This window comes from Macrosteles quadrilineatus, unplaced genomic scaffold (assembly GCF_028750875.1).
Source record: "Macrosteles quadrilineatus isolate MER2022 unplaced genomic scaffold, UCM_ALF_1.0 Scaffold_4__1_contigs__length_99947679, whole genome shotgun sequence".
In the NCBI taxonomy this organism is placed as follows: Eukaryota; Metazoa; Arthropoda; class Insecta; order Hemiptera; family Cicadellidae; genus Macrosteles; species Macrosteles quadrilineatus.
The window spans coordinates 16,921,075-16,935,338 of NW_026542597.1; the positions used below are offsets into that span (position 1 = coordinate 16,921,075).

The following is a 14,264-nucleotide window of genomic DNA, read 5'->3' on the forward strand; positions in this document are numbered from 1 at the left end:
ATTACAATTTTACTTCTTCTCTCTCAACCCTTGAACTTCATTGGTCCGTTACCTGTGTTGTTAAATAAAACAATGCTGTTATGAAAGTAAACAATGCTGTTTGTTTTATGAAACTTTTCAATTCTAAGAACTGAACTGAAACACCTAGGCTACTTAAAAAAAGTTCGTAGGTAAAATATTTTATCAGTGTTTGGTGTAGTGTAAGCCAGTCAATGTTCATAAGTCTTGTTTGAGGCTCTGGCCAAAGTTAGGGTATTTACTATTTTTTCTGCAGATAGTTTGACTGTACGAGGTTTGTATGTTGTCATCAGGGTGTTGTGTGAGACTGTCAAGGACTTCTCACTGAGAGCTGCAGACCTCAGTCTGGGCCAGGGAGACAGAGAGTTCAGTGAAAAATGTCAAGTACTGCGGCACAAGCTGGACTTGCTGCTAGAGTCGCTTCGCGATCAAGAGCAATCGCTCAAATCCCCAGTAAGTGGTTTGTATATAAATGCATCAGTCTCTATTTGTATGTCTTTAAAATTAATTGTTACTTGAAGTTGAAAAACGATGTTGCCAACTTGTTTGAAGGATTGTTAGTCCCTTCTTAGTCCAAGTTTGGCCAAAGTTCTCCATGTCCAAGGTATAATACTTTTACCTCTGGTAACTGGTTTGTTTATTTTATAAAGAATAGAATTGGATCTATAATTTTCATTACTTTAAAACTTTTGAATACAGTAAGGTTCCTCAAACAAAGAAAAATTACTTTTTTTCAAGAAAAATAGTGATGTTTTGAGTTTTGATGTTTGTTAAAGTTTTGGAACGAACTTTGGTTTTGCTTATACAGTAGAGTCCCGCAAACACGGCACTCGATAACCCGGCAGTCTGGATAACTCGGCCATCACCTGGCTCAGAAAATTTGTGATTTTTTGAGTCCGAGTTAAACTTTGGACTCAAGCCAGCTCAAGTCAAATCATTCTCAGCTCGTACAAATGATTTGTTTTACTATATCTGATGACTTAATACTAACTAGTAATATAAATATAAATTAAAGAAGTAGGTACCGTAGGTAGTTAATAAGATTAAAAATTGTATTGTTCTTGTTTTTAACCCTAGTTCCCGATAACCCAGCATTTCACAAACTTGGCACCCTTACAGTCCACATTACGCTGAGTTTGCGGGACTCTACTGTATTTGTAAAATCCTAAATATATTGTTTTTTATTGGCAATTGTAACAAAACAATTCTCTGAGTTTACTCAAGAACTGGTTAACTGGTCAAATTGATTTTGTAGGAAAACCAAAATGAACCACCAGAAAAAGAAGATGTGAATCAAGATGAGGAGGAAAAACCAGTAAAGTTGGTCAGTTCTTAAAAAAACTGCCTGAACCAGTTTAAGTAGTGGCTGCATTACCCTATTTTTCTTGTTTTAAAATTAGACCTTAGGTTTTATAGAAACCCCTTTGCTAGATAATGCATCAACTTTAGTTGTCTTCTATCCAACAGTATAATTTTCTATAAAGTGTTAGTTTCCTAAGCTTTGAAATAAGTGAGTAGCTATGAAAATGTCTTGCTTTTCGGTATTTTTTTTTAAGTGATGATTGTCCTTTTAGTATAAGTATTAAACATTAGCATGGGATTAACAATTATAAACTACATGACTAGATTCGGTTAGTTAAGGTTTTGTTCTTAAGTTACCAGAATAATACAATTCTTTGTTGTACCGTTGAAAAATGACAAATGATGTTGTATTTTGAAGCTCTTTCAAAATAAAATATTAAGTACTAATAATATAATGAAAATAATTTTTTATAAATATCAACCCATTGACCATTCAGGGTTGCAATTTCCTTACTAGCAAAGTTGCTGGCAAGTCCAAAAACAATAATTAACATTGTATCCAACATCTAATTTTACTATAACATCTTAAGCTCTGGCAATCATCGACAGTTTAAATGTAGTGGAGTGAATGTTAAGATGCGTAGTATGCAGCATTTTACTATTGTGTTTACCAACTACGTAACCTATTTTATAATAGTCGTTGCACTAATCCTGGAGGGAAAAAACCAAAAAACAATTTTTTATTTCCATTTATCTGTGGTGTAACGTTGAATACAAAAGTGGATACTTGTTGAAAACTTATTTTTTGGCCGTTGATATTACTCTAGGAGTAACTAAGTACCCTTGAGCTGAATAGTATTTGGTAGACAGTTTCCACCAATGCCAGGTCGATGTTATCTATCTTCTCCCGGGAGATTGAAGACGCGTGTTCGTTGACCAGCATGTACAAGTCAGGGTAGAACTTCATCCCTTCCACTCCCAATTGGGAGAACGCCTGACTAACCTGAAAACAATTTACGCTCAAACTTTCATAGTCTGCAAGGTTATATGTAATTATTGCCTGAAATCGACTTTATACACTTATTGTTTACGAGGGTTGTTTTCTAAGTACGTTTGTACGTAGCTTCTTAATTCACATGTATGCCACAACGAGACTCCTCGCTGCTTACTGGCATTTTTGTGAACAGAACCGTGCTATTTGCACCTCTGCAGCTGTTTACGCTTTGTTGTTATTAAATCTCCCACTGCGTACAAGTTAAGGTTAGTGATATGTTTTTTTTTTTTACCGCAAGAAACATATTAAGCTACAGACATTCATCGTCAGATGACTGAAGTTTATAGCCCCGATGAAATTATAGAGGGTACAGAGTAAAAATGGGTCAGGGAGCTTAAAGGTGGCCATGAAAAATGTCCAATTTAGAAGGAATTGTGTTTTTGGTGTGTACCCCAGACTTCTCAAAGAAGACCAAATAGCTTATTCCCTATATGGGAAATTCGCTAAAAGGAAAAAAGTTTTCACGGTTATTTTTACAAGTCATGTTCGGTAGTCATCTGGCGATGAATGTCAGCATCAGATATGTTTCTTGTGGTCAATAAACGTATCATTGACCTAACCTTGCACGAAGCGGAAGATTAAAAAATAATTAACAATTTTATAAACGCACAGCAAAGCGTACACGCAGCTACGCATCTGCAAATAGCGCCATTCTGTTTACCAATGACGCCAGTACCACAGAAAACGTACTACTATAACCCAGAATGCCAACCGCATGGTTTCACAATGAGACCTTTTTTATGTTTTTCTGATCGGATGTTTTAACTTACTGTAATCAAACGACTAATGTATATATTTCATATATATAATCTCTAATAATTAAAGCAAATTACCTCAGTACAGTCTACGATGCAGGCTCGAAGTGGGGTTACTTGAAGCATCTGATAGTTTGGTAACCGCTTTCGATCAATGAATTCTCGCACCTGAAAAAAAACCATTTTGACATAGTTTTTTGTAAAATTAAATATTCTATGTTTATTTTTATTTCATAAGTAAATATTTTTGCTCTTAATTTCATCATTTGAAGTGTCTAAATATTTACCGATGTTTTTGTGCTTTCTCAAATTTTATAAGTTGAAAAACCAATTTAATCATCTCTATTGTATTTGAAGCATATAAACTGGAAAAGTCAATGCTACACAAAGTGAGTGATATTCAAACTAACCTGCATAACCATATTGTTCCGCCCAGCAAGCAGGTTCCATCTTGACCATGAGAAGTTATAAGTGGTGCTGAAAAGAGCCATGCAGTGATAGAGATGGTTTTCCGCTGTGTAATGTTTCTGAGTAACACCTTCCACATACAAATACGCGTCATGTTCAGGGAATAAGTCTATCCCTCCCTGACGCATCTTCCTTATCAGCTGATGAGGAGGGTAGAAAATCCCCACTATGTCTTGCAGCGCAGTACTTGTGGCGTTCTGGAGCTGGTTCATACACACTTGGTTTGCTCTGATGATGAACTCTACGATGACAGTCGCAGCAGTGATACTTAAAAACACTCCCCCTGGAGGACCTTTCCAGTCCGGACGGAGTTCCCAGGTCTGGTAGGGAAGATTTACAAAACGAAATGTAGCAAGTCCCACCGGAGCCATCAGGCCTGTTTTTATCGTCAGAATTTGCTTTTCCTCGTTAAACTTGGGATCGTGAATGTTTGCGGTGGACCAAATCTTCTTGTGCCGATTCCACTGGACAGCGGTGGGCGGCTCAAACCACAAGACAGATTCAGGTAGGGAAATATTAATAGCGACTAGTTTCAGCTGAGCACTCTCCAATGCAGCTTTGGTTTCAGCGTCGGTTTCATCACCTGTGTTCTCCTTGTCTGGAAGCGTGACGTGGTACTCCTCGTAATAGTCTATGTGTTGAAGTTTGTGTTCACCTTCTAAAATCGTCAACAAAGTTCTATCAGGTAGTATTTTCGGCTGGGGAGGCTGCTCTAAGAGATCCAGATGGAACACTCCTCCCAACACAGTGTATCTTCGCATGTTTAATTCCCCAGGCTCCAATTGTACCTCTAAATACTTTCTCAGTTCGCTGATCTTGCTTAATTCCTTTTCCTCCATTATCTCAGAAGGTTTCTTGCGAGGTTCAGGAGGTTTTTCCAAAGGAATTTCAGCAGATTCTTCCAGTTTTCCTGAAGCTGATGTGGAACTGGAGGTTGGTGCTATCCCAGTTGAACTGTTTGCCTGTAGCATGTCTGCTGAAGAAATAGTCTCAGCTATTTTGTTCTCACCAAGAGACATGTTATCTATTTGTGTAGCTGCTTCAGTCACTTCTGGCGGTGGTTGATAGTGTTTCTTCTTACTTTTCTTCTTCAACTTCTCCAATCTTGCTGCTTCCTCTGCGTCCTGCTCGTTTTGTATCCGTTGCTTTTCTTCCCACTCTGCATTTTTCAGATCGTTGAGGTTTTTTGAATATTCCGCTGGAAGAGGTTTGGCCTCCCATGTGCGACACAAGTCAGAGAAGTGGTCATGTTTGAGCCAGAGTGCTCGCACTACTGGGAAACTATGGGTAAACTTGGGTGGTAGTTGAATGGTCACACCGAGTTGGGGAAACTCTATGAAAGGTGGTGGTCGAGAATCATTGAAAGCACGAGGAATTTTCAACACTGTCCACATACAAAGGATCAAAAAAGGGCATTCCTTCAGGTATGTCATTGTCTCCAAATCAACTGGATTCATATTTGTCTCTAGTTGTCTCAGAATGTGGAAAGATGAATTGTCCAGTCTCTCTTGTAACTCCTCTCGAAAGTTGTTCCGCACTTCTTTCCAGTTTTCAACTTGTTTTTGCTTGTTGTTTAGAGGGTTATCGATCAATGTGTCAATCACACTGAGTAAGTTTAAAACTTCTTGCGTTTTCGGCAGATTGTCATCAATGAAATTTGTCTTTTTATCTAGTTTCCATAAGAATAGATATGTGTTCATCTCAGCTAGGTTGGCTGGATTGGGTAATCCGTTACATTCTAGGTACAGCTTCCATTCCTCTGCCTCTCTAAGTGCAATGTCTTGTAGAAGCTTGGTCTGTTGGTACTCCTCAAACAGCCTACAAGAATTTCCCAGGTGTTCAAAACGTATGTGGTGTTCAGCAACTTCTCTTTCGGCCCTCTCTTTGGCTTCTTTAGCTTCTCTTTTCAACCGTTCTTTCTCCTCTTTCTGTAATCTCAGACGTTCTGCCTCTTCCTCTGCCGCTTTCCGTTTTGCTTCTGCTTCAGCAAGCCTTTGTTTCTCCTTTTTCGTCAACTTTTTCTTAGCCATTATTAAGTTTCTAAACTCTCACCTCCTCACTCACTCTCACTCTCACTTCCTTAAATATGTTTAAATTGTCATAAAGGTAGTTTGATATTCACTGAAAATTTTGTTAGTGGTTCACACAACAGTGTTGAACCAACTAAGTTGGGGTTATTATTGATCAAACTGTTGCCATGGAAGTTGTTTGTTGCAACAGGTGACTCATTCCAGTTGTTGTATTGTTGCTGTCTGTTTAATCAAAGTCAATAAATACCAGAGGTGTAATGAAACTAAAAAAACAAAATGAAACAACATGAAACAAAATAAAACAATAGAATTAATAAAATATTATTCTTCTGAAAATAATTAAAATAATCCCTATACAACATATTTATAATATTAACAGAAATGAGAAAGATCACCTTTAAACTTTAAGAATTCAGGTTTCAAAGTATGATATTATTTAAATCAACTTTTAAATATAACTTCTGTATACAAACTAAAAACACAATACTACTAAATTAAGAAAATTATTACTGAGCCTTCAGCCAATGATTGCTTACCATCCAGGAATATTAATTATTCTACATTCTGTTTGCGTTTAAAGTAGAAAAATTCATATTTCACTTGTTTAAGTATAGTTTCCATTTTTTCCTATCAGTTAAAAGTTTGGAAGGTCCATCTAAGTAAATATTGTAATTTTATCAGTTTGAAAAACTTAGATTTATTTTAGTAAATTTTCTCGTAACAAATTGTTTCTTAATACTGGATGACAACTTGTAGTACTTGTGCAACTTGTTTATGCTTATTCAATTATGTTTTATTTAAGACTTCAAGTGGTTGTCAATAAAATGTTATTTTATAGGAAGAGGAAAAAGATTCGGAAGAAAATGAAGAGAAAGAGGATGATGAAGATGAAATACCAGTTAAGCTGGTTAGTTTGTAGTGTGAGAGTATCAGTAGTGGTAGTTCGGAGCGTTTCATCTTCACAATTCAGAATTCACATATCTCTTCCACATTTCACTGTGCTTTTTTAAAACTTATCACACCTTATTCGCTTTTAACACTATTGTAATAACTGACTCTGTCCAATTATTGTTTGAATGTCACAGAAAAAAATTATTCTCCTACCATATAATTTCATTAAACTTTTTCATCTAGTGTTTTTGTAAGTAGAATATATAGAGATATTTAATTTTCTTTTACTTGTAAGCAAAAGATTTTTTACACCTATATTATATCCATCATAAAGTCAATAAGTTTTATAAAATATTTTTAAATTTCTGCTAATTTTCTGATTTTTTTAAACTTTTCCAATTTGTTATACAACTTTTCCTCTAAAATATTAAACCTGTAATTGTGACATAAAATGAATCCACGAATCTTATAAATCCATTTAACTAAAGTACCCGCTTAAAGAAAAACTATTTAACATTAACATTATTATTTTTTTCAATATTCCTCCCAATTATTCAAAAATGGCATTGGTTCTAAAAATAAATTGAAAATATTTTACAATGTGTTGCAATGTTTTAGGAACGCAAAGAACAGCTGGTGCGAAGAGCAGACAGTTTAAAGCGAGCGGTTCGTCAGTTGGTTGAACACACTGAAAAAATGGTTGATGATCAAAACAAGCAACCAAACCAGAACCAGAATCAGGCCGCGGGACCAAAAATGGACACTCTTAAGGTGATTGATATCAAATTAGATCTTTTTTTCTATTTTGATGATTCCCAACCAGAATGGGAGCAAGTAAAAGGAATCAAACCCAAGATGTTATTTTTTTAAGTAAACAACTCAGAAATATGACCACAGGACTGGGTGGTATTTTAAGCAATGGTGATTTAGTGCATTGACCTATGTTTGTATGAATAAGACCACAGAAAAGTAACATAGGAAACACTCAGTGTTACACTTAAGTTGTGTCCAGCACAAGTGCTGGTGTCTAGGGCAAATTCCAACATTACTCCTCATGTACATCTCACGGTGAAGGAATACCTTGTGACCTATGCGATGGAAATTTCCGCACAGTGCTCGCTGCTCTGTCTCTTGACTTTCTTCCTTGCTTTTCACAAGTATATTTAAATGGTATAGTTTACCAGAGCTGAAAGCACACGATTTTCCCACAAGCGTGTTTTCTCTGTACCTTACTTCTCTGTGTTAAGACTTGTATGGCCTCTTGAGTTTAAGATTTATATATATTATCTAACGATAGTGAGATTTTTTATTAGTGAATTTCCCATATAATCTATAACTGTAGGTCTAATAGTGAGACTTAGACCCAGGGACGCTTTACTTTTTCGTTCCAGAGGCTAAACCACCATCGCAAATTCCTATACCTATGTATGAATTTATAGACTTTTTTTGTAAGTTACATGCTTTGGATCTTTGTCCGTTTTCAAACTTCAATAGAATTATCTAACTTTTGCCAAGTTTGGAAATGAACTAAGTTACCATGGGAAAATTGGACGAGAACTGTAGTTAAAATAACTGTAACTGTAACTACTACAACGTATGGCAAATTGCAACACTAGTAGTTTGTGTCTATGCATTAACTATTTTGTATAAAGGGGTTTTGACACCACACATGCTATACTATGGACTATTGTAGCAAGCAATGTATTAATACTGAATTATACTATTATTTATTCAATCCCCTCCACCTCACCCTAACTTTAAAACGACAGCCTACAGCTGATCAGCTGATTGATAGTTAAAGCAAAATTAGTGGTGGGGGAACCAAGGAAACCTTCCCCTTAAACTGCCTAAATCTTGTGAATAGACCATAATTCTAACAAACTACAGACCCAATGAGGGGTTCTACAGTAGTGAAAACACACATGGACATTACAGGTGCTAGAATCTCCTAGTGGTGACCAGATGCCGGGGTTTTCTCGTCTGCCGTCACCTCTGCCCGACCTCCGCCGGGACTCTGCCTGTGATGAGTTCACCCTGGTGTCCCTACCTGTACCTACCGAGTTTGCTGATACCAGACGCAACTCTAGCACTGATGGCTCGTCAGGGTAGGTAGCTTTGTAAAATTGTATGATTTTTTCAGATAAACTAATTTGTTGCTTGAGCGATTTTGTAATGTAACCACAGGGATTAAGTATTACAAATCCTTGAAGAAACAAAACACTATAGGTACGGTGTGTTTTTATTTTGTGTGTTTTAATTAAAATTCATGATTTTAGCCCCTGAGCTGTTGGACATAATGTAAGACTTACGTAATCCTGTTATAGATCTACAAATTTTCTCAAATTAGGACACACTGAATTTGGTAGAACAACAACACTTCAAATAAAATTGTTCATGTCAATAATTAAATCTTTTCTTATAGATTATCTCTTTTATCCTCAGTTTTTCTTAACCTGTAAATATTATAAATGATCAGAGATGAATAAATTTAGTAACACAATAGGATAGTAATTTTAAAGAAACTAATTGTTTACTTGAGTAAAGATAAAACAACTAAAAGATAATTTTTTGTAGGACACAAGAAGGTGATGAAAGAAGACATTCACTAACAAGACAGATCTCAGTAGATTTAGCCGTAGATGTTAGAACCTCTGTGGAGGCTGCTGAAGACAATGTACCTGACCCTACAAAATGTTTCAAACGAATAACAACCCCAGAAATGTCTTTGGACAACGACGAAGGAGAAACAATCGAGTTGTGTGTGACTGAAGCGGATGACGAGGAGAAACTAAAAGACGGAATACTATCGGGCTTTAAAATGTCTGAAGATATAGCAAATATCGGCCACATTGACTCGTCAGAAACTTCCGACGACAGCCCAGAAGTTCCAATGACCACTCACAAAGAAACAGAGAGAAAAAGGTCCTTGTCCGAAGACCGAGCTTTTGCTAAAACTAGACGATACACACGCTTACCCGTCTGTGATAGGAGAGAAGAAGACTTAGTCGAGAACGATGCAACGAATTTAATATCAACCTCACCTGAAGACGATGAAGATGACGACGGATTCAGTGACGAATTAGGGATAAGACCAAAAGAAACCAAAAGGGCGAGTATTGCTCACTTCGTCGAAGGCTTCGACATCGGTAGACGCTCAATAAAATGCAGACATCGAAATGTTGATGCAAATTTAGACCCTGAATCAGAGCCAGTTACAGACAGCAAGTTTCCTGGTTTACCTATCATTCAAATTGACAATCCTGATGACGAAAAACCTGATGAAGTACAAAGAAGTATATCCGACATTGTTAAAGTTCAAATCAATGGCTCGAGCAGCAACCTTTGTTCGAATGCAGATTCACCAGTGACTTACCTAGGGGACAATCTAGATGTGGAACATCGCAAGAGTCTTGCTCCATCGGAGACCGATGATGAAGAGCTGGCTAGATTCCATGAGATGACCAAAGGAGGTCTGCCCAAGTTCGGAGAAGGTCCAATGGTGGTCATTGACCCCCCCTCTCCCCCCACCATCACACTGGAGGTGCCTGAGGAGGAGGGAGACTACATGAGGAGACCCAGTTTTGAGTTTTGTCGGAAATGTAAGAATGATACAAGTTTATCTTTTTGTTTAAAATACTTTTACAAGTAGTCAAGTTTATCTCCTGCTCTTCCAGGAATGTATATGCTATAGTTAATTGTCAGCTTTTTAATCAAATCAATGAAAACACCTGATATCAGTCTGCTCTTGATTATTTAATTACTTACAATCATAGTTTACAACTAGACAGAATTTTCAGCTGATTTCCTTGACTCCAGCTAATTCTTATTCCACCTTATTTGTAGATCCTTTTTTGTCCTAGGGAGAAAAAGACATAATATTTTAGACCAGCAACTTAAGTTTTAAAACATCTGTTTTTGCTGCAGTTTGACAAAAAAATGCATCAACTTGATAAATTTTCACATTCTCAGACCTACCCTACTTTGTTAACTATATGGTATCAGCTCCTCCCTATACAATAGATTTTCTGATATAAATTATCATAATGTTTGCTCTGCATGACACTACTCATTTCCTGTTTGCAGTATCGGCAGCGTCACCGTCGTGTTCATTGCTGCAGTGTTCACCGGCGACCTCTCGTAGGATATCCTCCGCCTCGTTGCTCCGTTCAGACTCCGCGGACCAACCGACACCTTCGTCTGAATCCAGCAAACCTGTGGCTCGTGAGAAGAGGTTGCCTATCATCAACCCTCTAGTTCGACTACCTATGTGGCCTAGTAGGTTATCTTTCGTGACTATTTTTTTTTACCTCCCCCTACAACCCACCTAGTATATGGAGAAATTATTGTTTTCGTAAAAATTTGTAGTTCAAGTTTTGGGTAGAAATATTTGTTTTGGGTCCGCCTAAACCCTAAAAAGTTTTTTTTTATGGATGTGTAGAGCTACAGACTACACCTGGTATGTCTAGGTAATCCTTTAACTTTTTGGAATTTGAATTTCTAATGGGTATTTTCATTTTCCTATAAAAACGCATAAAAAAACATAAAAGTCAGATTTTTACCTAAACTGCTAAAACAGTTTGGATTAAAATTTAGTGTGTTATGGACCTAAGCGCTCTAAACAGAATGGTAGACATCCCCATTGCTGTAAAATTTACGGTTCAAAAGTTATTGAAATTTTTGTAACTTTACCAACGGTTTTTTGACAAGGTAATATGAGAAAGTATGTGTCGGTTTGCTGATACCCTTTATTACATTATTTAGTCTCTAGATTATGTTTGTGCAAGTACAGTTTAAAACCTCTTGTAACGAGTTTTCCTTTTTGATCTAGTGGATTCAGCGTCATATTAAACTTTTAAGTTTGAATGCAGTGGTTTTAAAATTGATAACTTTTTTCATGACTTTAAGCGTTAAGAGTGCCCTCTACCTCAGCTCGGGCTTCAGTAGCTATGTTGCGCCATTGAACAGCACCACGAGAAGCGCTTGTTGACGTTTAAGTTCTCTCAAAATACTCATTTCACATTCAATTTTTTTTCAACTGAAGGATTTTCCTTATTCTTTAGATTCAAATTTATGACTCTATTGTTTTAATTTTCTTCTAAAAATTTATTTGTATTGTTTTATGCTATAGAAATAGCTTATTTTGATGTATTTCCCAGTCACTTCCCATTTTAAATTCTACTATTACCAAAAAAATAAAACGATACAAGCCTTAACATAAATATATTTTCAATCAGATAGGAACCAAGCCCACAATGACAGAGATCCTAAACCCTTGCACTAGCGCGCGGCGGACAGGTAGAGCAAGCCCTAAAGCATGGTTTTATTATTTCCTTTTATTACTTTTATTATCAAACCTTTCCAATTATTCTGTTTGCTGCAGACGATTTATCATACTAATATTATAAATGTGAAAGTTTGTGTGTTTGTATGTTTGTTTGAAGTTCAATCACGCATTAACTACAGGTCGGATTGTGTTAGAATTTGGTATGCTGATAGCTCACATTCCCGATTAACATATAGACATATTCTTACCTCAAAAATCCTTTCGGGCTCCGCCCCAGCGGCTCTAGAGTTTCCTGTGTTAACCTTATGTTAACCTTATGAGTATTCATATTTAAAAGGAATTAAATAATTTTGCCAGCTGTTTCAACTACACAATTTGTTTCTATGATATTCAATAGCATTAAAAGGTTATACGGTTTACCAACAGGGTGCAGCACCATTAGTTCATTATACATTTATGACAACAGCTAATTTGAACCAAGCAGCAACAAAAACCTGAGAACTTTACTTCTTTATATTGTTTAGGTGAAGTGGTAGAACATTATGGCTATGGTAGATGTTCTATATACTATAGTATACCGTAGGTTATAGTAAACCAAATTTTCTCAAAACGTGTCCTCTCTCATTGCAAATGCAAAGCACGAGTATTTAACTACAATATGCATTGTATACCAACCCCGTACGAAGGACGGGTACTCAGCTAGTCTATATATATATATATATAAGGCAAAGCCCTCACTGACTGACTGACTGACTGACTCACTCACTCACTCATCACTAATTCTCCCACTTCCCATTTACCTAGGAGGCTGAAGTTTGGTACACTGATTCTTTAGGCATTAAATAGGAAAACTAAGTTGTTTTTATTCTGATCGGACTCTCGGGCTCCGCCCCAGTGGCTCTGGAGTTTCCCATGTTAACCTTATGAGTACTCATATTTAAATGGAATTAATGAATCTTAACAGCTGTTTCAATTAAACAAGTTGGTCACCTGTTCTATGATGTGCAATAGCTTTAAGTTACAAGGATTACCAACAGGGTGCAGCACTATTATTTTTTATTAATTTATGACAACAGCTAATTTGCAACCAAAAGGTGAGTGAGCGTAGCGAACAAACTTCAACCTGGTGGCGAGTTAGCGTAACGAACGAGCTCATCTTGAAAATTAAGAAGTTAAACAGGGCAAAGCCCGCGGGTACAGCTAGTGTTGTATAATTGAGACTACATAACGTGTAATATTTTCATCAATGTTGGTAAGATTTCATTGAAATGTCTCCAATACACTTAGTGAATCGCTATTGACAGTCGAAGGCTTAGGGCGGATACCCACCTCATATATCAACCGAACCAATCAATCAATCACTTATTCGTTTATTGATTAATCATTGATATCTTATGTTTATCTGTAAGCTCCACTCGTGTGTTTCAGATGTGTCAGGTGGGGCTGGCCTCATCAGTCAAGCGTTGCTGGCCAACGCAGACGCTCTGTGTGCCGCAGCAGTGCCGCTCATGGATCCTGACGAGACACTCATGTGAGTCATACTACAAAAACATTATTTGAAGGATTATTGCGGACGCAGTAGTCCTAATGCATCACTATCAAACAAATTTTTGAAGATGTTTGGGATCTGAACCATTCTCAGAGGAAAAGTACCTAAAGCCTGACAAGATTAATACGCAAACTCAAGTTTTAACTGTGACACATCTATCTGTGGTACTAGGAATCAAATATATTTCATGCTTCTACACCATTCGTTAAGCAAACTACTAACTAGTGTACGTAACAGAAATGTTAAATAGCGTGCCTTAATGAGTTGGCTCCTACAATTTATTTGATCTTTTTTTCTATAAACAAAATACTTTTCAAGAACCTTAGAAAAAAATACATTTCAATGGAGAACCGTACATATTTTTGATATTCATTTTTACTTTTTTTATACTCTAGGGCAAAATATTCTGTTATAATGAGTATTTTTGTTATTTCAACTAGGGAGGGGTTTTTCGAGAGGTGTGTGATGAACAACTACTTTGGTATCGGTATCGACGCTAAGATTTCTCTTGACTTCCATCACAAGCGAGAGGAACACCCTGAGAAATGCAGATCAAGAGCTCGCAATTACATGTGGTACGGAGTACTTGGCAGCAAGGAGTGGCTACAGGTATGAAACTTGCTCTCATTGACTTTGATTACTTTAATACTTTTAACTGAAATGGTGACCCTACGAAGGAAGGTATTTCAAGCCAAGAAAGGTGAGTGTAGGATGAGCCATCTAGTAGTCTTGTTAGTGACTAAGGCTGACATTTTCCTTAGACAGGACTGTACATTCCCCCCACTCTAACTATGATTGGTAAAGGAGACATCAAAGATGCTAGTGGAATAAGTTTACCTTTCAATTTTACATGTCTAAAAATTTGATGTATATCAAATAGTAAAAAGTACTACACAGCAGTCATCTAAATGAA

The 14,264-nt window shown here is 36.7% G+C and overlaps 1 protein-coding gene across 3 annotated transcripts in view; it reads left to right on the plus strand.

Moving 5' to 3' along the window:
- Nucleotides 1-14,264, plus strand: part of LOC128991546 (diacylglycerol kinase eta-like) — a 139,608-nt gene that overhangs the window by 109,432 nt on the left and 15,912 nt on the right. For 2 of the 3 annotated variants that reach the window (XM_054414529.1, XM_054414528.1), the window contains 9 exons: nt 312-471; nt 1,274-1,342; nt 6,466-6,534; nt 7,137-7,289; nt 8,454-8,623; nt 9,093-10,117; nt 10,602-10,793; nt 13,231-13,333; nt 13,792-13,960. In XM_054414529.1, coding sequence (XP_054270504.1) covers nt 312-471; nt 1,274-1,342; nt 6,466-6,534; nt 7,137-7,289; nt 8,454-8,623; nt 9,093-10,117; nt 10,602-10,793; nt 13,231-13,333; nt 13,792-13,960 — 2,110 coding nt within the window. The remainder of the gene's footprint in view (nt 1-311; nt 472-1,273; nt 1,343-6,465; nt 6,535-7,136; nt 7,290-8,453; nt 8,624-9,092; nt 10,118-10,601; nt 10,794-13,230; nt 13,334-13,791; nt 13,961-14,264) is intronic. The other variant, XM_054414531.1, reaches the window with a different exon arrangement.